Here is a 23,749-nt window from a genome sequence, read left to right on the forward strand (position 1 = left end):
ACCTTGTTAGGTGCTGGAAGTGTCAGCACACTGCCCTGGCTGGGAGAGCCTCTCTGTGTGCACCAGGTGAAAAACAAAACCATGTTAAAAAGCCTTTTTGTTCACAGCCAGTGCAGCAGCAGAGCTGGGCTGATCCCAGGGCTGCAGATCCTCCCTCCCAGAACACAGAACCTCACCCCAAAACTAACCAACCACCGAGGGATTTGTAAAATCCAAATTTATACAACATAAAATTATTAAAATATAACATTTTCATAAAATCTCTGCCTTGTTTCTCCGTGCTGACCCCTCAGGCAGCCCAGGGATGCTCAGGGAGGCATCCCCAGGGTGAGCTGTGCCCAGATGTCACAGGGGCTTGGTGACAGATGTGGGCACTGGGCACAGGCCTGGCCCTGAGATAACAGAGACCAGAACCCAACCCTGCCCCTTCCTATCCCCTGCTGGGGATGCTGGAACACCCAAAGGTGTTTTGTGGAGATTCCAGGACCGTTGAGGCTGCAAAAGAGCTCTGACATCATTGACTCCAAGTGCTAAACCATGTCCCCAAAGTGCCACATCTATGGGATTTTTGGAACACTTCAGGGATGGTGATTCCACCTGTGCTGTTCCAGCGCCTGACAACACTTTCAGTGAGGAGATTTACAGTAATATCCAACTTGAATCTCCTCTGGCACACCCTGAGGCCGTTTCCTCTTGCCCTGACTCTTCTCACCTGGCAGCAGGAGATGCTGCAGCCTCCGAGCCTCACTTCGATTTCAACCCTGCCCAATCTGAGGAGGAACCACGCTTCCTTTTGGCTCCGTGCCTCAGTTTCCCCATCCCCACGCACTGACATTTCCCTTTGGAACAAGGTGACGGGGACATCCCCTCCTAAAAGCGGGGACCCAAGCCCACCCTGGGAGGGGGAGCCAGTCCCTGCCTGGCGCTGCCGAGCCCCGGGGCTCCCCGGGCCGGCTCCCCTGGCTCGGGGTGAGTTTGGCAGCCAGCGCGGGTCCTCTCAGCAGCTGCGGTGACAGACAGCTCCCGAGCCACCCCCCTCTGCAGCGCTGCTCTAAAATAAAAATACCTCCCGCCTGCTCCGCTCCACTCCCGGCCAAACTTCCCCCAGGGCCAAGCTGGGGGGACGGCAGCCCAAAAACACCCCTGGCCCCCTCCCCGAGCCGGGCTCAGAGATGCTCTAGGGCAAACCGGCCGCCCCCAAACCCTCGGTGGGTGTCCCCTCTCCCTTGTCCCCCTGCTGTCCCCATAGCGCTGCCGGACGCTGGATCCCCGACCCTCGCCCGCCTCCCCCCGCGGCCCCGGGGCTCAAGGTCAGTAGCGATGCGGGAGCGATGCGGGGCTGGGGGGGCCACGATGCGGGTGGTGACACCGCTGTCACACCTCGGGGCTTTCTGTCACCTCTGCGTGTCCCCAGCGCCCGCCCGGGGGCCGCGGAGGGAGCGGGAGGGTGAGGATGGTGAGGATGGTGAGGATGATGAGGATGATGCTGCCCTGCTGCCACCGGGGCTCTGCTGGGACCCCCCCGAGCCTCCCTGGGCAGCCCGGAGCGATCAGAGTTAAAATCATCCGAGGGGTCCCCGTCAGCCCCCGAGGTTGGGCACCGCCTGCCGCCCGCTCCCTCGCCAAAGAAGGGAAAAAAAATAAATAAAAAGAAGCTTTGGAAAGCGTGGAAAGGAGGGGGAAAAGCTTTTTACAGGCACGGCCGTGCGCGCTCTCCCGCCGCAGGGGCACCGCAGAGCGGGGGCAGCGCCCGCCCGCAGCGGCCCCGCACCGGGAGGGAGGGAGGGACCGACGGCGGGGACAGCCCCGACATTCCCCCGGAGGAACCCGACATTCCGCCCGGGATGAACCCGAAATTCCCCTCGGGATAAGCCCGAAATTCCCCCCGGATGAACCCAAAATTCCCCCCGGGATAAACTCGAAATTCTGCCCGGGATGAGCCCGAAATTCCCCCCGGATGAACCCGAAATTCCGCCCGGGATGAACCCTAAATTCCCCCCAGATGAACCCAAAATTCTGCCCGGGATGAGCCCGAAATTCCCCCCGGGAAACGCGTTTGGTCCACGCCGGGGGGAGATGGGGTCACCCCCCCATCGCTGCCAAGGACCTCCCCCACCCCCCGCTTAAAAACCCCGGCGACCAAACAAAAAATAAACGCTTAAAATGAAAACGATAATTTAAATATTATTTTAATATTATTTTCATTTAAATATTATTTTAATTTTAATATTATTTTCATTTAGTATTATTTTCATTTTAACATGGAGTGGTTTTAATAACCTCAGAAGCTTTTGCAACGCGGATGCCAGAGCAGACAGAGGGTGACCGGGCGCCTTTTGCGCCTTAATCCCCTCGGCGCTCTCAGGGATGGTGACAGGGGGGTGCCAGCCCCGGGGCTGTCCCCTGTCCCTGTCCCACTCCTCCCCCTGCTCCTCTCTGGACACTCAGCCGGGAGGCAAGGCACGTCGCGCCGAGGTTAATTAACCTCGCAGGAGTAATTAGCCCCTGGGCTAATTGCTGCTGATGCCGCCGGGGGGCTCAGCCGTGTCTGCGGGCTCATAAAGTCTCCTGGCAGGTGAATTTTGGGATCACGGGGATTTGGGAGCCCCCCGAGCAGGAGGTTGGGCGAGGTGAGCGGGGAGGTGGGGAAACCATCGCGTCCCCTCCATCAGCGGCGGCTCCGTGTCCTGGATCCCCTCCAGGGACCCAAGCAGGAATTAGAGGTGGGGACGCGCTGGAGGGAGCCCATCCTGGAGCAGCTCTGAACATCGGGATAACGGGAAGAACAGGAACACCTGGCCCCAAATCCTGGCTCCCGGGTGGGGTTTGCAGGAACCCCTTTGCACCCAGGTGTGACCCTCTTCTCCTTTCCCTTCAGCCTTCAGGGCTGGGGAGGAGCAGCAGGAATTTATGGGGTGTTTGAGGGACCCTAAATTCCTGCTCAATTCGTTTTCCCCCGGTTCTCCCCGCTCTGCTCTCTCCCTTGCCCAGGTGTGGATCCCTCCCCGGTGCCGGCCGGGGCTGTCACCTCCCACCATGGGGGTTAAGGCGATGCTCCCCAGCTACGAGCTGGGCTTCTATGCCCTCGTGGTGACCTGTGCCGTGCTCTACAGCGGCAGCGGCATCTTCGAGGCGTCCAGAGGTAACGCTGCATCCCCTGGGAGGGGCCGTGGCTCTCAGGCTCCTGCTTTTACAGCTGCTGGTACCAGCAGCAGATCCCCGGCTTTAACTGCTGCAGAAAACAGCTTGCAAATCCTTTTTAAAGGGATTTTTTGCCTGGTTGTCTCTTTGTCCCTGTTCCCACTGTCACAGGTCTCCAGGTGGTGCCACACCAGGCAACCACCACCCTGCCTACACAGGGCTGATTCCCTTTCTTGGTTGGTGTTTTTGGGGGTTTTTGTTTGTTTTGGTTGGGGTCTTTTGTTGGTTTGTGGTTTTTGGTTTGGTTTTTTTTGTTTGGAAGCCCACAAACCTGAAACTTTTATGGGATCAGCCAGGCAATGTGTAATGAGAAAAAGACTTTGCTGAAAGTTCCTGCAGAAACCTGCTGTCACTGACTCTTTTAGTTGTCTGTGGCAATCAGGCAATTTTGGGGTGGGGTATTTGGGCCCTGGTTGCTCATTATCACAATGATGAAGGTTCTGGGCCTGGCTTGAACCTGGATCCCATTTCCCAGAGCTGTTTCTCTCCCTCTAACTCTGATTCTTCTGCAGACAGCATGAACAGAAAAGCCTTTCGGGATGGCATAAAGCCAGGCTGGCACTACTTTGGCAGGAAGATGGTGAGTGAGGAAGGGCTTGGGCTTTTCCAGCTACAGACAGCCTGGGCAGTGGAGAAACAGAGCTGGCTTTTCTGCTACTGACACACTTCTGTGAGGTCCACCTGACTCATAATTTTCTCCCTAAAGTAGTGGGGAAAATACCAGCCCTGATGATGCCTTGTGAAGGCTGCCCTAGAATAGAGGCTGGACAGAGCTAAAGAATAAAGCAGGGATTTATTAAAAACCCTCCATGGATGCACCTTGGGCAGCACAAGAGCCCAGCCAGGGCTGCACCCAAGATGAACCAAAATGGCCCCAAAATGCACCAGCGCTCCCGGGCTCTCTCCCTGGGATCAGTTCTGCTCCATTTGCACCTTGCAGTTCATTGTCCCATTCCAGCTTTAGCCCCTGCAGTCCCACCCTGCTTGTTTTTCTCTCTCCAGCCCACGGGGTTTGTGCTCTGGGGCTGAGATTTGGATCATTTGTCCTTGGTGCCCAGCTGGAGCAGGAATTGTTTTGTCTCCCTGCTCTGTGCACAGAGCTCAGCATGCCCTGATGTGAAGCTCAGACCCACACACTAAAGCAGCACAGAATCTGAAAATATAAAAGCCGAAACCTGAGGCATCACTGCAGGGCTGTGGATGCTCCACTTTGTGTGTGCTGGGATGAGTGACCTCTGCACGTCCCTCCTGGGGTTTTATATCTGAGCTAAAGTACTTGGGAGCCCTTGGGTGGAAAATGGGAAGCAAAAGCCCTAAAAGTTGTGGAGCTGGGGGCAGTAAAGTTCCTGGTGCTGCTCCTGCAGGATGTGGCTGATTTTGAGTGGGTGATGTGGTTCACCTCGTTCAGGAACATCATCATCTTCGCCCTCTCGGGACACGTCCTCTTCGGCAAGATCTGCTCCATGACCGTGCCACAGGTGAGCAGGGATCTGAGAGCACCAGGGGTGGCCTGGGATCTGTGGAAGGGTCTCGAGTTTGATGTTGCTGAAATGGCTCCCAAGGTATTAAAGAATCTTTTGTTCAGCTTCACAACTGAAGAAGTAGAGATTCTTTGGCTTTGGTTTTCAAGGTTGTTTATTTTCTTTTATCCATTACATTCTTTCTCTGACCTGCTGAGATCTGTCCAGCAGGTTGGTTTGTGTCAGATTCACCACCCTTGGGGTGGTGTTGGCTTTTTATACTAAGAACTACCTGTAGTTTATTTACAATAAATTTTACAATACCTATCACCTATGTTAGACAGTCTGTCTCTACCCTAAACCAATCCAAAAGTGCCAACATCACAGCAGAAGATGGAGGACAAGAAGAAGAAGAAGGACAGGACATGCCCAGACTCCTCCATCTTGCCTCTTGAACCCCCATTCTAAATCCCCAAAATTCTACATTTTCACCCTGTGATAAATTCACCGTCATTCCACTCAAACCCTTGTGGCTTGTAAATCCTCACACAAAGTTGGGAATTGTTTCCATGGGCTAAAATCAAAGGCACAGGTGGTTTTGACTCTGTGCCAAGGTCTCTGAGCCCCCTGCCAGGGTCTCAAGTCCTCCAGGGAGGTCAGAGGAATGTCCTGGGCTCTGACAGGAGGGGTTTTGGGGACGTTCTGGGCTCAGGAGTCTGACAGAAGGGGTTTTGGGGATGCTCAGGGCTCTGACAGAAGGGGTTTTGGGGAGGCTCAGGGCTCTGACAGGAGGGGTTTTGGGGACGTTCTGGGCTCAGGGCTCTGACAGGAGGGGTTTTGGGGACGTTCTGGGCTCAGGGCTCTGACAGAAGGGGTTTGGGGATGTTCTGGGCTCAGGGCTCTGACAGAAGGGGTTTTGGGGATGCTCAGGGCTCTGACAGAAGGGGTTTTGGGGACGTTCTGGGCTCAGGGCTCTGACAGAAGGGTTTTGGGGACGTTCTGGGCTCAGGGCTCTGACAGAAGGGTTTTGGGGACGTTCTGGGCTCAGGGCTCTCCCCACACTCACCACAGCTGCTCTCTCCCCAGCACCGGGCTGTGATGTACATGGTCTACGGGCTCCTGGCTGTGCTGGCCAGCATGGGGCTGCTCTACCTGATGATCATCCTGTCCCACTGCCTGCTCCTCTACTCAGTGGCCCTGGCCAAGCAGAAGTGGCTCTGCTACGTGGCCGGGCTCTGCTGCCTGGCCTCCTTCAAGGTGGAGCCCTTTGGCTCATGGCAGGTGGGTCCTGGCCATGTGTTTGCCCCATTTCCAGCCCACTGGTGTCCATCTCCTCGGGGTCATCCCCCAGGAGGGCTCCTGGGGCAGCCCCAGGCCCTCCTGGCCATTTCTCCCGGCTGTATCAGAGCTCTCACAGCATTTTAGAGGGAAGGGACTGTTGAGGTGTGAGCTTGGGGGTAATCCCACAGTGGTTATGTCATGTTTTGGTGGCTTCATGCTGTTCCAGAACAAAGGACATGTGAGTCCTGCTTGCTGCTCAGGCAGCAATTTGTCAGCCTGTTGCTGCCCTGTGCCTCAGTTTCCCCAGCTGTAACACAGAGCTGAGATGGATTCAGTGATGCTCATCTCTTAGGTGACAGCCTAGGTAAGATTTTATCTCACTGGTGGGTGGAGAGAAGCTCAGGAAGGACTTTATCAAAATATTCAATCCCTCAGCAGGACATTGCTGTCCCTCCCTCTCCATCAATCCCAAAGCAATTGGCTCTGCTTTACTCTGTGGGGACACCTGTGACAGGGTGACATTGCCACCCAAACCAAAGCCTGTGTGACCAACAGCTGCTTGGTGACACGGCCAAGAGGATCTACCACTTCCTGACTGCTCTGAGCTGCAGGAGCCAGCTGGGAAATCGAGCCCCAGTTTTCTCTTTCCAGCTCATTAACTTCAGAGACAATTGGTGTCAGAGCATAATTAGAGGTTTTCCTTGAACTGAAAACTAAACTGGCAGAGGTCAGGGTTAGAGGAGATGCTAGGAAAAAATTCCTCACTGTGAGAGTGGAAAAAGGGGCCCTGGCACAGGGTGTCCAGAGAAGCTGTGGCTGCTCCTGGATCCCTGGCAGTGCCCAAGGCCAGGATGGATGGGGCTGGGAGCAACCTGGGATGGTGGAAGGTGTCCCTGCCATGGCAGGGGTGGCACTGGATGGGCTTTAATGTCCCCTGAACCCACACAATTCTCTGCTGCCCCAGTGTGGTGGTGTTCACAGGGGTCCCAGGATGAGGGGAGTGATGAGAATCTTGACTCCATGCTTCAGAAGGCTGATTTATTATTTTATGATATATATTATATTAAAAAGAAATGATAGATTAAAACTATAATAAAAGAATAGAAGAAATGATTTCATCAGAAGGCTTGGAAGGAATAGAAAGGAATGATAACAAAAGCTCGTGACTCTCAGAGAGTCCAAGCCAGCTGACTGTGATTGGCCATTAATTAGAAACAACCAACATGGACCAATCAAAGATGCACCTGTTGCATTCCACAGCAGCAGATGATTCTTGTTTTTCTTTTCCTCTGAGGCCTCTCAGCTTCTCAGGAGAAAAATCCTGGCAAAGGGATTTTCCATAAAATATCACAGCGACACCCCAGGAGTGGTGTCCCCCACCCAGCGAGGCAGCACAGAAGGGACACCACGTTCCTGGTGGTAATCTCTGTCTCTGTTAATCTCTGTTTCCTGCCCAGAGTGGGTTTGTGACAGGAGCTTTTGATCTCCAAGATGTCCTTTTCTACGGAGGCTGCACCTTCACCATCATGCGCTGCATGAGCTTCGCCCTCGAGAGCTCCCAGAAGGATGAGGGCATCTACTCCATCTTCGACCTCCTCAAGTACAACTTCTACCTCCCCTTCTTCTTCTTCGGGCCTGTCATGACCTTTGACCAGTTCCACGCCCAGGTGAGTGAGCCTGAGGCCAGGCTGGAGCAGGATTTCCCCCCAGAATTTATTTGCTTGTGGTCAAAAACCCCAACTTTTGCCACAGTGAAGTTGCAAATGGTTGTAGAACTTCTTGTGGTCACCTCTAGTCTGTGGCTGTGCATTTTTGTGGGGAAGGGCATAAACTGATGGATTTTTAAGCTTCTTTTTGGGTTTTTTTTTTTGGCCAATTCACAATGGAAGATCTTGCTGTGATGTCCTTGCTCCCTGGGCATCTGCACTGCTCCGTGCCTCAGTTTCCTTGTGTTGTCACCCCAGCACCTTCATGGTGAGGACCACACATGGGATCTCTGCATGCTGTGACAGCAAGGACATTTCTGTCTCCCATTTCTATGCAGCTGCTTCACCCAGGGATGGTTTGTGTTTCTTTAGATCCAGTTATTTCTCAGGAAACAAATAAGATTTGGTGGAAAGCTGAGCTCCAGCAATCAGGGGCTCCATTAATACCCTGGTGCCTCAAGTCTTGGCCCGTTCCACACAACCAAGGGAGCTTTTGGGTGAGCAGACTCCAAACAGAACTGGAAAACACCAGCAGAAGCCTGGGCTGGGACCTCTGGAGCTGTTCCACAGTCCAAGATCAAGGAAACCAGCAGTGCTGTGTCCCCCCTCGCTCTTCCCACCTCAACCTCCTTCTGCACCAAGGATCAGCCCTGGCCACCAAAGCAAGCTGGTGATGCTGGCAAAGGAGGGTGTTTGGTCAGCAGTGGTGCTGTGGAGGATTCCCACCACCACCACCACCCCTGGTTCCTTTTGCAGAAGAACAGCCACACTGAGTTTTTGGACCCAAATTGATGCCTGGATACAAGAATGTTTTGGAAAAACATTTGTGGATTCAGAAGAAAAACCAGCCCAGGGAAGGGGAGAGGAGTCAGAGCCTCATGGGGAGGAGGAGACTGAAGGCCCACCAGCCCAGCAGCTTCTCTCACACTTGGAGCTGGTTTTGGATGCCTAAGAAAGGGTTTGCACTGGAATGTTTCCTCCAGGATGAGCCATGATCCCGGTCCTGCTCCTTGCCTGCTCTTCACCTGTGGAATTTACAACTTCATGATGCCTCTTAAAAGGAACAAGAGCCCTCAGGTCTTACTGGACATATTAGAAATGATTTTTAGAGCATTGGACCCTGAAGATCATAAGGTCAGCTCTGGTGTCCCTATCAGGGATCCAGCCAGGTACCTACAAATGGGGACAGGAAACTCCTCATGTCTCCAACACCTGAGCTCCCACTGCTCCTGCAGAGCTGCATCCAGGGGGAGTTTTATTCCTGCTCCTTTGCACAACCCCAAACCAGGCTGTCTAAAGCCTCTTAATGAGCAATTCCCCTCTCTGCTGCTTCAAACCCCAAAGGCACAAGGATTAAAGTCCCCAGCCCCTCTCCCCTGCCCTGGCCAGGGGTCCTGGCTTGGCCTGGCCACCACTGCCATCTCCTGGCTACATCCCCCCTGCACGGCTGGAGCTGGATGCAGGGGTGAATTCTTAATTGCCCAAGAGCAATCAGGGCAGGAGGCAGGTGGAACCTTCCCCGGGGTGGGATGAATGGTCCCGTTGGAGATTGGATCTGTCCCTTTGGATCCTACTGGTCCTGCATCCTGGTGGAGCTCCTGCATTCCTATGTGAGATGGGAACTCATCTGTACCAGGGCTTGGCCAGCCAAATTTGGGTGGAGAAGCATCTTTCTCACTGAGACCAAGGGAACAAATCCCCCTTTCCAGGGCTGGGAGTGTCAGTGACACAGCCCTGATCCCAAGGGGGTGGTGGCCAAGTGCTGGCACCACACACAGATGTGAGAATGAGAGCAAACAACCTCTCATCCTCACGTTTGTTGTTGCACCAGGGGAGGTTTAGATAGGATAATAAAGATAATTTCTTCAAGGAAATGGTTGTTAAGCATTGGAAGAAGCTCTCCAGGGCAGTGGTAGAGTCACCATCCCTGCAGGTATTCCAGAGATGTGTAGATGTGGCACCTGGGGACAGGGTTTAGTGCTGGGTTAATGGTTGGGCTCAATGATCTCAATGGATTTTTCCAGCCTAAGGCATTCTGTGATTCCATGGAAGGAGGGTTCTGTGCCCACCCACACATCTCCATGCAGACCCTGTCCTCCCTCAGATCTGGGTCCGGCGACCTCTTCGTTTCCTCAAAGCACCTGGTACTTAACAGGCATGAAAAAAAATATGGCAAAGGCTTTAATTCTCAGGAATCATCTGGATTTGACAACAGGGCTGGTGCAGCAGCCTGTGGATTATGCAGGGAGAGCTCCCACCTCTCGCAGGGAATAAAGGGGAAGTAATAAACATAAGAGGATTTTGAATACAGCAGCGATTTTGCGGGGAAGCAAGGACATGGCTCTGCCCCGTGTAATCCTGAGAGCTCGCTCTGGTGATGGTTATGTGACAATGAGCAGAGATGTGGCAGCTCCTGGAGGCAAACCCCAGGCCCTGTTTGTGCAGGAGACAGCAAAAATGAAATCCCCATCAATCAGGTCCCGCCAATTCAGGACAGCCCCTCGAGCAAGTCTCCCTCTCATCTACAGCAGGAATCTGCAACAGAAGCCTCAGCCATCATCAGCTCTCCTCTTCCTCCCAGATGACCCTGAACAAAAATACACCAGGCCCTGGCAGAGCTGTCAGGCTGGGATTCCAACCCTGGAATCCATCCTGGAGATGTGATGGGTGCAAGCATTTGCTCCCTCTCAGTGCCTTTTGGAAGGGGCTGTCCTTAAGCAACGTTGATTTCCTGAGCACATCGCTGCAGAAAGAGCACGAAACCCTGGGAGCTCCCTGGTCAGAGTGGATTTCAGCCCACCTGGAGTCCTTGAGGACATCCAGGCTTTTGACCACAGACCTGCTCTGCTGGGAGCCCCCTGGGAACAGCAGGGTGATGCAGTAGGGACATCCCTGCTGTGGGTGGGACAGGTCCTGCTCCTTGTGCATGTGCTCACCTCAGCCAGCCCTTGGGAATTCCTTAATCAGTGGAAATTTGGGCAATGTAGTCCACAGTGTGACCTTGTCCTGGTTTAGGGCAAATTTGGGAGAAAACCTCCAAAGGGGGTCCCTCCAGAAAGCAAACCCACACAGCCCCTCTCCCCAACCCATTCAGGAAGGATTCCTCAGGGAGAAGTGGAAAGAACCTGTTTATTTAACAGGCACAGCACCCCCAGCACACAAAATGAACAATAGCAGATGACACCACTCTGAAAAAGATGACAAATTCAGAAAGTGTCTCTGGGGATGGTCACTCTGTTATCAGCCCTTCCTGTGCTGGGGCAGCTGCTGCAGCCAGAAGGTGCAAACTCTCGGTGTTCCCAGGTCCCAGTCCAGAGCAGGCTCAAGTAGGTCCAAAAAAAGGGAAAGGAGAAACAGTCCAGGAAAAAATTTGGACTGTTTAGCTAAACTAGCTAATGAGCAGAAGCAAAAAGCAGGAGCAAAGCAGAAGCAAGAGCAAAGCGAAAAGCCAAGCAAAAAGCAAAAGCAGCATCATGTACTGCCCTGTCTCTGTGTCCCCCCAGCCATGGGGGAGCATCTGATAGCAAAACCAAAACAAAACTTTCACCCTTCAGAGCCAGTCTTGAAGGCACAGAACATAATATCCAGCATAAACAGAACACACAAATGGGGATACAGGCATCATAACATCACCCTAGGACAGACCTCTAAAGAGGAAGGATGAATCAATCCCTGTTTGGACCTTGACCATCCTTGTGGATGAAGGAACAACGCCCATCCTGTCCCTGGGCTCAGCCCTGCCCTGTGACCGGGGTCCGAGGATGAGGAGAGAGATGAGGATCTGACTCCATGTTTCACAAGGCTGATTTATTATTTTATGATATATATTACATTGAAACTATACTAAAAGAATAGAAGAAAGGATTTCATCAGAAGGCTGGCTAAGAATAGAAAAGGAAAGAATGATAACAAAGGTTTGTGGCTTGGACTCTCTGTCTGAGCCAGCTGTGCTGTGATTGGCCATTAATTAGAAACATCCAACATGGGCCAATCACAGATCCACCTGTTGCATTCTACAGCAGCAGATAATCATGGTTTACATTTTGTTCCTGAGGCCTCTCAGCTTCTCAGGAGGAAAAATCCTAAGGAAAGGACTTTTCATAAGAGATGTCTGTGACACTGCCCCTGTTTGTCCCTCCCTGCAGGTGAGCACCCGCGAGCTGAGGCGCAAGGACGACGAGATGAAGAGCATCCGTGTCAATGCCCTGCTCCACGTGGGGGCCATCGTGGCTGTGGACATCTTCTTCCACTTCTTCTACATCCTCACCCTCCCTTCTGACCTGAAGTTCGTGAACCGCCTCTCGGACTGGTCCTTGGGTGAGTGGCTGTGCTCGGGCACCTTCACCCCTGTCCTCAGCTCCAAGGCAGTGGGGAGGGATCCAGATCTCCATCCACCCCCCTGAGAGGCTTTGGGAATGCCTGTGTTGGAAAGGTTTGAGTAAAAAACTCCTCATCCTCACTCTGGCCATGCACAGAGCTGGGTTGGTGGCCCTGGAGGTTGGGTTGGAGGTTGGGTGGCCCTGGAAAGCACATGGTGCTGGTCTGGCCTTTCCACAGGGTAAATTGATTCATTTGGGGTTTAGGAAGGTGAGCACCAAATTATTTTCGTTACCTTTGGACTGGGAGGGAGCTCAGCACCTCTGAAAAATCAGCAGGACAAAGCAAACCACGTGCAGCAATGCAAAGCCTGATTGCATGTAAGGAAAGTTGTCCATGGAGTGGTCAAACACTGGGAGAGGTGCCCAGAGAGGTTGTGGATGGTCCCAAAAGAGTCTGTTCAACACTTACATGGATGTAAGTCCAATGTCCAGGGCAACATAATCTCTACCTAAAGGTGGGTGTTCTCCAAGCATGGCTGGGTTAGCAACCTCCAGAAGGCAAATTCCCAGGATAAGTGATGGAAGCAGCACTGGCAGCTGGAGGGAGGGCTCCAGATGATCAAATCCATGTGTGATGGCAGCATTTCAGACACCCCCACACAGCAGAGGCCAAGCAGGGGCTGGAGGAGCCTCCTGTCTCTCCAGAGTGGCAGCTCGAGGCCAGGATAAAATCCTAATGCAGCTGGAGTGGCACTAACATGGATTTAGGGTGTCCCAAGAGCCCTGGCTAGGTGGATCCCATGTTACTCCAGAGGGAGCTGAGCTCTTCTGACTGTCCTGACCACGGTGGGAGTGGTCAGATTTTCCCTTAATCTGGGAGCTGGATCCCACCAAGACAGGGGCATTTTAGCAGCTCTTTGCAGAGACATTTGAAATCTTTAGTAGCTGTTCCTGCAGGGTTTGTTTCCCAGTGTCAGACCTCTCTAAGGCTGAGGTTCTGACCCTGGCTCTGCTGTAGCATGATACCCATGGCCAGGGTAACTGGGGTGGGGGGAATTTTGATGGAGGTGCCAATAAAACCTCAGAGGGCAGCCCTGAGAACTGTGATGAGTTCATCAAGGCTTAACAAGCCTCAGAGGGAAGGCACAATGATGGAATAAATTACTGTACAAAGAGAATTTCTTGGACTATTAAGACCAATAAGCAGTTTGCTCCCTAATACCCCGAGAAGAAATTGCCCTTTGGTTCAAGCCTCTTAAAAAAAAAAATTAGTTTTAAAAGGTTTGCTCTGCAGAAATCCTGATGCATTCCATGTTCCCTTTTTCTCTGTTTGTCTCCCATTTTTGCTCCAGCTGGCCTGGCCTACTCCAATCTGGTGTATGACTGGGTGAAGGCTGCTGTGATGTTTGGTGTCATCAACACCATTGCCAGACTGGACCACCTGGACCCACCCCAGCCCCCAAAATGCATCACCATGCTCTACATCTTTGCTGAAACGTGAGTACCCTGAATGGAGACTGTTTGAGCTGGACAGGACCTGTGTGGAGGGGAGGGCACCTGGGCCGTCCTGGGCAGCTGCTCTCTGAGCTGGAGACCCCCTGAAACCACAGCCTGGACCTGGCCAGAACCCAGGGAAATATTCCTAGGTGGGGAGAAATGGATAAGGAGAAAAGTTAAACCACGTCTCTAGTGGGATCTGTCCAAGGAAGGAGCCTGGAGGATTTCTGTGAGCAAGGTCCATGATGTGCCTGGCCAGGGGATTGGGTGTTTTCTCTGTTTCAACAGGTTTTTATTGTCATTGTGTGTTTTAACATGTTCTTATCTTATTTTCAGGCATTTTGACAGAGGGATTAATGACTGGCTGTGCAAGTAAGTGTCTGGTTGACCACCTCTAATCTGGTTCATCCATCCCAGAGCAATGAAGCATCACATGCTGTTCATCCCAAAGCTGGGGTGTCCTCTCTTCTGGATAAATCCCACTATTTGCTCTGTGTAGCCCCAAACCCATTGAATTAATTGCACAAAGAACAGCCCCTCCTCCAAAGCTGGGAATAAAAGAGTGCTGTCCCAAAATCCTTTTAAGGCTGGTGGGTGTAGGGTTCCCTCAGAGGAGGAAGAGCCAGCTTAGCTTTACATTTCTCCAGGAGGAAAGGGGAACTGAGTACTGTATCTCCATCTGCACCTGCCTCAGCCCTTCAGCTCCCTTCATCCACAAGTTCACACCAGCAAACCTCTGCTGAGGGGGGTGGTGGCTGCTTTGTGATAAAATCCTGAGCACCAGCAAGTCTGAGAGAACCCCAGTTTTACCTGCCAGAGGGGGAAAGGTGGATATTTTGTCCTTGAGTATTTATAGGTTGGTAGGAACACAAGTCCCAAGCAGTTGGGGCACAGCAAAAATCAATTTATTGCCATAACATCCCTCCTGTTTTACTGGGATGTTCTGGGCTGACCTCTCTGTGAGAGGAGCTTGGGAAAAGAAACTCCAGAGGGATCTCCTGGACTACAGGGAGCACCAGCCTGTGGTGGTGTTCACAGGGGTCCCAGGATGAGGGAAGAGATGAGAATCTTGACTCCATGTTTCAGAAGGCTGATTTATTATTTTATGATATATATTATATTAAAAGAAAATTATATACTAAAACTATGCTAAAGAATAGAAGAGAAGGATTTCATCAGAAGGCTTGAAAGCAATAGAATGGAATGATAATAAAATTTTGTGCCTGACCAGAGTGTGAGACAGCTGGACTGTGATTGGCCATTAATTAAAAACAGCCACATGAGACCAATCACAGATGCACCTGTTGCATTCCACAGCAGCAGATAATTATTGTTCACATTTCGTTTCTGAGGCCTCTCAGCTTTTCAGGAGAGAAAAATCCTAGCAAAAGGGATTCTTCATAAAATATGTCCGTATATTTTCATAAAATATATTTTATTTTATCATTACATATAATTTATAATTTATATATATAAATTATATATAATGATATATAAAACAGTAAAATAACTACAAAAAATAAACAAAACATTAAAATACAATACTATAAATTAATATATAATCATATATATAATATATTTTTTATTTTATCATTATGTATAATTTCTAATTTATATATATTATATCATTTTATAGAATATAATATATAAAGGTATATTATATGATTTATATAAAAAACATTAACCACCTTCCCTGGCCTTTAGGTACGTGTATGACCACATTGGAGAGAACCATGACAACATCCTGAAGGAGCTGGTGGCCAGCATCACCACCTTTGCCATCACCACGCTCTGGCTGGGGCCCTGCCAGGTCGTTTACATCTGGTCCCTCGTCAACTGCTTCGGCCTCAACTTCGAGCTCTGGGTGCAGAAGTTCTTCCAGCTGGGGCCCTTTGCCAAACTGGAGGTGAGGGCAGGGGGACAGCTCCAGGGGGCTGGGAAATGCCTGTGCCTGGAGGGAGCTCACACTGGGTTGCAGGGGTTGGGTTTTTGGGTGAGGAGGAAGAGCAGAATCCCTGGGGATGCCATGAGGCTCCTGCCTGGAGATCTGGAGGTCTTTGCTGTGGCCTTCAAAATCGTGGAATTATTAAGACTGGAAAAGATCAGCAAGTCCAGCTGGATCACCACTGTGGTGGTGTTCACAGGGGTCCCGGGATGAGGGAAGAGATGAGAATCTTGACTCCATGTTTCAGGAGGCTGATTTATTATTTTATGATATATACTATATTAAAAGAAAATGATATATCAAAACTATACCAAAAGAATAGAAGAAAGGATTTCATTAGAAAGCTAGCAAAGGAAAAGGAAGGAATGATGATAAAATGTTGTGCCTGACCAGAGTCCCAACACAGCTGGACTGTGATTGGCCATTAATTAAAAACAACCACATGAGACCAATCAAAGATGCACCTGTTGCATTCCACAGCAGCAGATAATTCTTGTTTACATTTTGTTTCTGAGGCCTCTCAGCTTCTCAGCAGAAAAATCCTAGCAAAAGTATTTTTCAGTAAATATGTCCATAACACCATGTCCACCACCAAACCACATCCTTTAGTGCTGTATCCATGGGGGCTTTTTTTGAACATTTCCAGGGATGGTGACATCCCTGGACAATCCTTGGGATCAGCCACTGAGCTGTGCAAGGGAAGCTCAGTCCTGGTGCTCTGTGTCCCCTCATTCCATGCACTTTGTCACCCACCCAGAGCAAACCAACTCCTGCCCCTGTGCTGCTTCACAGGGAATTTAGATTGGGGTGGAAATTCCAGAGGGAAAACAGAGGTCCAAGAGAAGCAGGAGTGAATCTCCAATGAGGCATCAAAGTGCCACAGATGGACACAAAATTTGAGATGTCTGTCAATATCTGTCCTTGGGAATAGGTCTGTGCATATGGGGAATATTCTATGGGGAATATCCAGATCCTAGGGGGAAATGTTTACATATTTCCTTATGGGATTAATTTGTTCTTCTTGGTCCACAGAGCACCTTGGCATTCTCAGTGGTTTTGATCTGATTTCTTTTAAAATCAAGTGTTTGGATGCTATAACAAATTATTTTTAAATAATAATAATAATTTATTTTTTAATAATAATTTTAATAATTTGTGCCCTGTCTTTGTTTGGGACCAAGATATCTCAGGGACATACTGGAAAAAAAAATCTTTAAAACTTCCACCCTGAAAACAATTATCTTCCTGTTGGAATCCAAAATGCAAGAAACTCTCAGAACTTTAGACTTGTAAACCCAAGCTTAGAATTAAACCAAAGATTTAATCTAAAACCTTAAAAATACCTTCCAAACTTAAATACTAAAATGAAAAACATAAATTTATAACTTAAAACAAAACCATGTTAAACTAAATTTTAAACATTTAATGTTTAAAATTTAAAATATAAAATATTGCAATAACTGCAAAAATAAACAAAAATGAAAATGTAATTCTATACATTTATATATAATATATATAATTATATATAATTTGTATATAATTATGTAATTTATATATAATATAATCTAATATATAAATGTATATAGTATAATTTATAATTATATATCATTTACATAATTTATAATTTATATATCACTGTATATATCAATTAACTAAAAAAACTTACACTATAACACAAATCCATACAACAAAATATTTAAAAATTAAATCAAAACCGTAATATCCTTATTAACAGTATTTTATTAATCAATAACTTCTTAAACAATCACAACTAAAAATCTTAAAACACTCTAAACCATGCTATAACAATATACGCCAAATTCACCCTTCCTACCTATAAAAAATTAAATATAAATATAAAATAGATAAACCACATAAATATAAAAAATAAAAATTTAATTTTTAAAAGATCACATCATCAAAATAAAATAAAAATAAAATTAAAATATAAAAATAATATAAATAAATATATAAAATATAAACCACATAGAAAAAAATAAACCACAATTCAAAAATCCCATCTCTAATTCCTTCCAAAAAATATATTCCTTCCATTAAAATATAAAACTATAATACAAATAAATATATAAAATATAAACCACTTATAAAAAAATAAAATATAAAAAAATAAACCACAACTCAAAAAAAATCACATCTCAAATTCCTTACAAATAAATTATCACAAGCTGCCCATTTCTTTTTCCCAATTTAAATCCTGGAGGTCCTAAATTAGTTAAAGATCTATTTTGAATACAAACTGTGGAGAGCAATCCTCCCGCTCGCTCTCCTGGTTGAACTCCTAATCAGATTAGGGCTCTCGAGGCAGTGAAATCCCCTTCCCTGCAGCACCACAATTCCCAGCCCTAAGTAGCCTGGAGGCTCTTTGGAGGCTGTTCTGAACTCCTTCCCTGCTCCACTCTCAGCAGCTGATCTTGGAGATTATGTGCCACTGACAATTCCACTCTGCTGCTGTCATTGGCTTCTGAGCTTTTTTTTTCTTTCCTGTAATTCCTAGGAAACTATTTTTACCAGGAGCCAGGAGTGATTTGCATGTAGGGCTAATAATAATCCTGGGATACAACAGATTCTTCTGCCTTGAGGAGTGGCAAGAGGTGGAGAAAGCAGGACTCAACCATTTCATTTTAAAGAGGATCTGAGAGAGCTGGAGAAGGACTTGTGACAAGGATGTGGAGGGATGGGACAAGGAGAAATGGATTTGAACTGACAGAGGGCAGGGATAGATGGGATTTTGGGAAGGAATCCTTCCCTGTGAGGGTGGGCAGGCCCTGGCACAGGGTGCCCAGAGAAGCTGTGGCTGCCCCTGGATCCCTGGAAATGTGCAAGGCCAGGCTGGACAGGTCTTGGAGCACTCTGGGACAGTGGAAGGTGTCCCTGCCATGGCAGGGGGTGGAATGGATGATCCTTAAGATCCCTTCCAACCCAAACCCTTCCATGTGTCTGTGATTCTACAATTACCATGAAACTGTGTCTAACATCTTGCCCCTACCCATGGGACCCAGCCCAGGGTCCCTCAAGCAGCAGAGCAGTTTTGTCCTTCCCTTGTCCTTTCCTTTCTTCATTCCAGAGGCACTTAAAGCTGCTCTGATTTTTGCCTCCTCTCTGGGATCCAGCTGGGGTTGCCCCAGTCACCCCCTTTCCCTTAGAGACCCTTTTCCCTCTGCTCCTCTCTCCTCCACAGGCCAAGCTGTCAGGGGCCATGTCTCGGCGGATCAGGGCAGCTTTTGGGGCTGTGAACTTCTGGGCCATCGTCCTCTACAACATCCTGGCCCTCAACAGCCTGGAGTTTGCTCTGCTGGTGACCAAGAGACTCCTCGTGACAGGTAAGGTGCTGCCAGCCTTCCCCACTGGGACACCCCTGTCTGAACTGCTGTGGGAGCTGAGCACTGGGATCTTGGATCCTTCTGGGTCCAAAGTGCCCTGGTCACTGGTTTGTGATGTGGCTGCTCCAAATGTCCTTAATTCTCACGCAAAAAGTGGTTTCTTAGCCCCTCCTGCTCCTCACTGAGTGTTCTGGAGTGCCAGCTGCCTGCCAGGTGTGCTTGTACAGCTCCTGGCCCAGCCTGAGCCTGGCTCAGCCTCCCTGGAGCACTGCAGAGGTCATGTTCACCTCACCAAACAGGGCTCAGTCCCTGCCTGTGAAATGTCCCCTTGCTGGAGAAAGGGATTGACCCCTCCTGCCTCATTTCCTCTGCTCCAGCAGACATCCTCCACCATCCCAAAGGTGACAGGTACAAATCCTCATCCTGCATGTCTTGGTTTGGAAAGAGAGGAGTCTGCTAAGGAAGGCAGGAGTGTCCCCTGAAATGGAGAATGTAAACCCTCCCCACCCCTCCAAATTGCTATAAATTTGAAATTAAGGGGCTCTCAGGCAAAGATATGAGAGCAGGAATAACAGTTCTTTAATAGGGAGGACAATAAAAGGATAAAATAAACAATGCAGTGAACTAGAACAACACTGACAGAGTCAGAACCCAACCTGACACCCTGTGGGTCAGGGTGCTGGCAGCAGAACCATTGGAATTGTGGCTCAGCCCTCCTGCAGTGTCAGGGCTGGTTCTGCTGGAGCAGGGATCCTGTAGAAAGGTGCAGTCTCTGCCTCTGAAGATCCAGTGGAAGAAGAGGCAGCTGCTGCTCCTCTGGGGAATCCAGTGGAGAAGCTGTGCTGGTGTTCCAGAATCTCTGGATTATATCCAGGTAGGAATGCTTGGCTCCTCCCTCTGGGCTCACATCTCCCAATGGGATGCTGTAGCTCTTATCAGCCATGCAGTGACATTCAATGGCTGTTATCAGCAGGTGTCCCCTCCTGAGAGAGGAGTGGTTGTGGAAGAGATAAGGCAAACTGCCCACCTGACAAGAGACAACTGCCATACAGATGGTGATAGAATACATCTTGCCTTGCAATCTGGATCAGTACATTTCTGATCAGTGGATTGTGGCACTGTTCTGAAGTATTCTTGAGCTGCCCAGGGTATAAATAGCCCTGAGGAGCCCTCTCTGGGATGGGGATGGATAATGTCACACTCGCTGTGCCAGGAGTGCCTGCCCGCTGAGCTCGCTGGCTTTTGCTGGTTGCATTATTCATTGCACAGCTCCTGTTTTAGCAGGAACAAACCCTGGATCCACCCCTGTGCTGTGGAGACCAGATTTGTGATTGCAAACATCATCAGACCTTTCCAAAGAGGAGGGAGAGCTCTGTCACTGACGTAGGTGACAAAAATATGGATTTTCCAGGGCGGACACTGTGTCCCCACTAAGTGCAGGACAAGAAGACTTCAAAACAGTGCCACAATGCACTGGTTAGAAATGTACAGACTGCAGGATGAGGATTTGTACCTGTCACCTTTGGGATGATGCAGGGTGTCTGCTGGAGCAGAGGAAATGAGGCAGGACAAGGCTGGGCTTGATCTCGGCATCAGTGGGGCCCAAAGATTCCAGAAGGTCACAGTGTTGAACAATGATAAACATGGGCAGGTTCAATGGGCAGAAAGCCAACCATGACCTCTGAACTTGGGGAGCAGAAGGATTTTTGGGGGTAAGAGGGGCTCAAAACCCCTCCAGCATTCCCCACTGCAGTCCACTGTGCCTTGGTGGGCTCAGGCACAGCTTCACCTAAAATCCAAGCCTGAGGATTTCCCTCTTGCTGAAGCTGCAGGGCTGGATCTATGACAAAAAAATGTCACTGGCCACCATGAGCTTGTGTGACCTCCCAAACCCGCCTGAGAGGCAGCTGTGCTGGGGTGAAGAAGTGGCCTTGCCAGGCCAGCACAGCTGCATGACCAGGTCTCCCTCCCTGCCCTAGGTTTCCCTGAGAGCACCTTGTCCATCTGGTTCATCACCTACTGCGGCGTGCAGCTGATCAAGGAGCGTGAGCGCATCCTGGCCATCCAGGAGGAGGAGAAGGGGGACAAGGCCAAGTTGGAGTAGAGGAGGCTTGTCCTGAAGCTTCATCTCCCTTCCAGCCACTGCTGCCAGGCCAGGCACCGTTCAGGGCTCTCCAAGCCCTCCTGACAATCTGACTGCTGTAGCTCATCCACGTAGAAGCCACCTGGAAGGCACAGGTCACCCCCTTGCTGCAGGGAAGATTTTCCATCAGGCACAGCGGGTGTTTCACAGTCTCCCCAGACGTGGCAGGATGCTGAGGCAGCTCCCAGGATGTTTTTTCCATGCCAGAGCCATCCCTGTTGTTTTCCTGACCCTCTGAAGTGTGCAGGCCCGGAGGTTTCACCCTCTGCTTCCCCCAATGCTCGGTGCACCAGCACTGGGCTCCCCCTCAGCCCTTGTCTCCCAGAGGGGACTCTCCAGGCCCCATGGCTGGAGGTTTTAGGGCCCTGCACTGCTGGATCTGAGACTGATGTGACCACCCTGCTGTGACATGTGTCCTGGGACTCAAGCCAAACCCCACCTCAGTTTTTTTACATGCTACGGACAGAGGTCTAAGCTCACATTCCTGCCCATGGCTGAGGGACAGAAGGTGCTGTAGCCACCCCTTGCTCATCTCCATCCCTTTCCTCAGCTGCCTTTGGTGTGCACAGCCCAGTGAGCACACAGCTGAACACAATCAAAGGAGGAAAACCCCAGGTGAAGGGCAAGGAGTGGGGCCAGGTGGTGGAGGGAAAGCCTATGGGAGACTCCTCGGAGAATCAGACTTTGGGAGTGTGTGAAACACAGTGCCTTGGGGAAAAGGTGGGTTTGTGACCCAGAAATAGCTCTCTTGCACTTTAGAGTAACTCTCAGTGGCCTTATGTCTGAGTTCTGTCTGTTTGGGGGCAGGATCCACACCCCTCTGCAGTGGGGTCGAGACCTTGGTGCATCCCTGTGGGGGAAGCAGGATGGGTTCCTAGCCAGCTTTCAGCTCTGCCAAAGCAATTCGTGAAGTCCTTGGTAAATGTCTCTTATTTATGTAGCCAATAAATGTTGGATAACTCTGGCACCTGCTGCTCATCCCCGTTAATGCTGCTGGCTGCAGGTGACACCCCTGGAAACACCCAGGCACCAGAGCTGAGAGGACAAGGATCTGTTTGCAGGTCCTCGCCTGCTCCCCCCAAAAAAGTGACACAAGACATTTGTGACTGCAGCAGAAACCCATTTGCCATCACCAGACTGAAGGTTGGGCTGCACTGGATTCATATTCACCTTTAATTTCACTCTACTATTGGGTGTCATCACCAGACTGGAGTTTGGGCTGCACTGGATTCATATTCACCTTTATTTTGACGCTGCTTTTGTACATATCTTGATCCTGTGGCCAGCAAACTTCACCCATGTGGGTTTTGGGTTAGAAGCCAGGTTGGTTTTACTTTTGGGAGCCTGACCAACAGTGCTGGGAGTAAGGGGCAGGCATTGTGCCTTGGTGGCATCTTGTCACATCCCTTTTTGACACATCTGTCACTGCTGGACTTTTCATAGATGTTTTTGGCATCTCCGTTATTTCAGATTTACTTTTTCCATCAGACCAGCTCTGCCACCGTGTGCTTCCTGCAGGGTTGGCTTCCTCCCCTGCCCTCTCTGGGGGTGTCCTTGCACAGGTGGCACCTCCCTGAGCTGCTGTCACCACGGGCTCTGTCCCTGGGGTGGCTCAGCTCAGCTCTGTGGCTGCCTGGGAGGACAGAGTCAGCTCCCAGTGTCCAAGTGGGTGACTCACATGGCAAAGCCCAGTGACTCTGCACTGCCCTCCTGACTGGGACACTTCAGGAGAGAAAATAGCCCATCCACTAAGAGGCTATATTTACCCAGCAGCTGCAGCTGCTGAAGCTGCCAGAAGGAGCTAATCTTAGACACCAACCCAGCCAGTGATCTGTTAGAGACAGTTCATGGGAGAATTTGGGCTTTGCCCTCCTTTTCCAGGAGTTTTCCCTTCAGCTTTTGCTGATCTGACAAGCCCAGGAGGTCTGAGCCCCCTGGTGCTGTCTCAACCAGCTCAGCCTTGCACAGGACACCCCCACCCTCACTGAATGTCTCTGTAGGATGGGATTTATCCACTCATTTGCTCTGATTATTGCCTGCCCCTTCATAAAACTCCACCAAGAAGCCAAGAAAAGCAATTTTTTATTGTAATTACAAATCCCACTTAACAGCCTTACACTGGACACTTCCTTGTTCAGCCTGACATGGCTGAAATTCCTTCCTCCATCCTTTTTGTTGTAACATTTTGTATGGGTGGGAGTGATCCTGCAGCACTGCATCCCTTTAGGATGTATCTGTGTATCCTCACTGTTGTGGTTTAATCCCACACAGTTTCTCTCTCACTCACTCACTCCCCCTCACCCCATAAGGAGGAGAATCAGAAAGAAAAGGTGAACAGGTAAATCTGTGGAGATAAGAACAGTTTAACATTTGAAACAAAACACAATGATGATAATAATAATGACAAGGAGAGGAAAAAGAGCAACAGAGCCCGAGAGGAACAAGTGCTGCACAACAATTGCTCATCACCCACTGGCTGATGCCCAGCCTGTCCCCAGACAGCAAATTGGCTCCCTTCTGGGTAATTTCCACAGTTTATATCCTGGAAATGATGTTCTGTGGTGTGGATCATCCCTCTGGCCAGCTCAGGTCAGCTCTCCTGGCCACGCTGCTTCCCAGCTTTTGGTGCAGCTCCTCCCTGGCAGAGCGTGAGAGATGGAAAATCCTGACTCAGGGTGAGGATGACAGCAGGAGCCAAAATATCAGTGAGTTATCAGCATTATCCTCATCCTAAATCAGGAAAAACACAGCACTGCAGGAGGAAAATCAACTCTCCCAGATGAAACCAGGACCTCCACCCCCTCCAATGTCCTGGGGGACTGTTGCCCACTTGGGGACACATTTAATGACTCTGGA

General features: G+C 49.9%; 1 protein-coding gene across 3 annotated transcripts; it reads left to right on the forward strand.

Moving 5' to 3' along the window:
* Window positions 1–1,000: 1,000 nt before the first annotated feature.
* On the forward strand, window positions 1,001–21,860 carry HHATL (hedgehog acyltransferase like). 3 transcript variants are annotated; one of them, XM_071428462.1, is made up of 12 exons: window positions 1,001–1,310; window positions 2,992–3,142; window positions 3,714–3,781; window positions 4,566–4,679; window positions 5,748–5,942; window positions 7,400–7,609; window positions 11,794–11,965; window positions 13,320–13,464; window positions 13,801–13,836; window positions 15,169–15,370; window positions 18,609–18,750; window positions 20,730–21,860. In XM_071428462.1, exons 2-12 carry the CDS (start codon window positions 3,037–3,039, stop codon window positions 20,852–20,854), a joined length of 1,515 nt encoding a protein of 504 aa, XP_071284563.1. In that variant the 5' UTR covers window positions 1,001–1,310; window positions 2,992–3,036; the 3' UTR covers window positions 20,855–21,860. The 3 variants fall into 3 exon arrangements, with proteins under 3 accessions (XP_071284563.1, XP_071284564.1, XP_071284565.1); XM_071428463.1 differs by lacking the exon at window positions 1,001–1,310 and adding an exon at window positions 2,398–2,850; XM_071428464.1 differs by lacking the exon at window positions 1,001–1,310 and having other exon boundaries at window positions 3,031–3,142; window positions 3,718–3,781.
* The last annotated feature ends 1,889 nt before the right edge of the window (window positions 21,861–23,749 follow it).

Source organism: Agelaius tricolor, unplaced genomic scaffold (assembly GCF_023055355.1).
Source record: "Agelaius tricolor isolate 1412-34295 unplaced genomic scaffold, bAgeTri1.0.p SCAF_6, whole genome shotgun sequence".
Lineage (NCBI taxonomy): Eukaryota > Metazoa > Chordata > Aves > Passeriformes > Icteridae > Agelaius > Agelaius tricolor.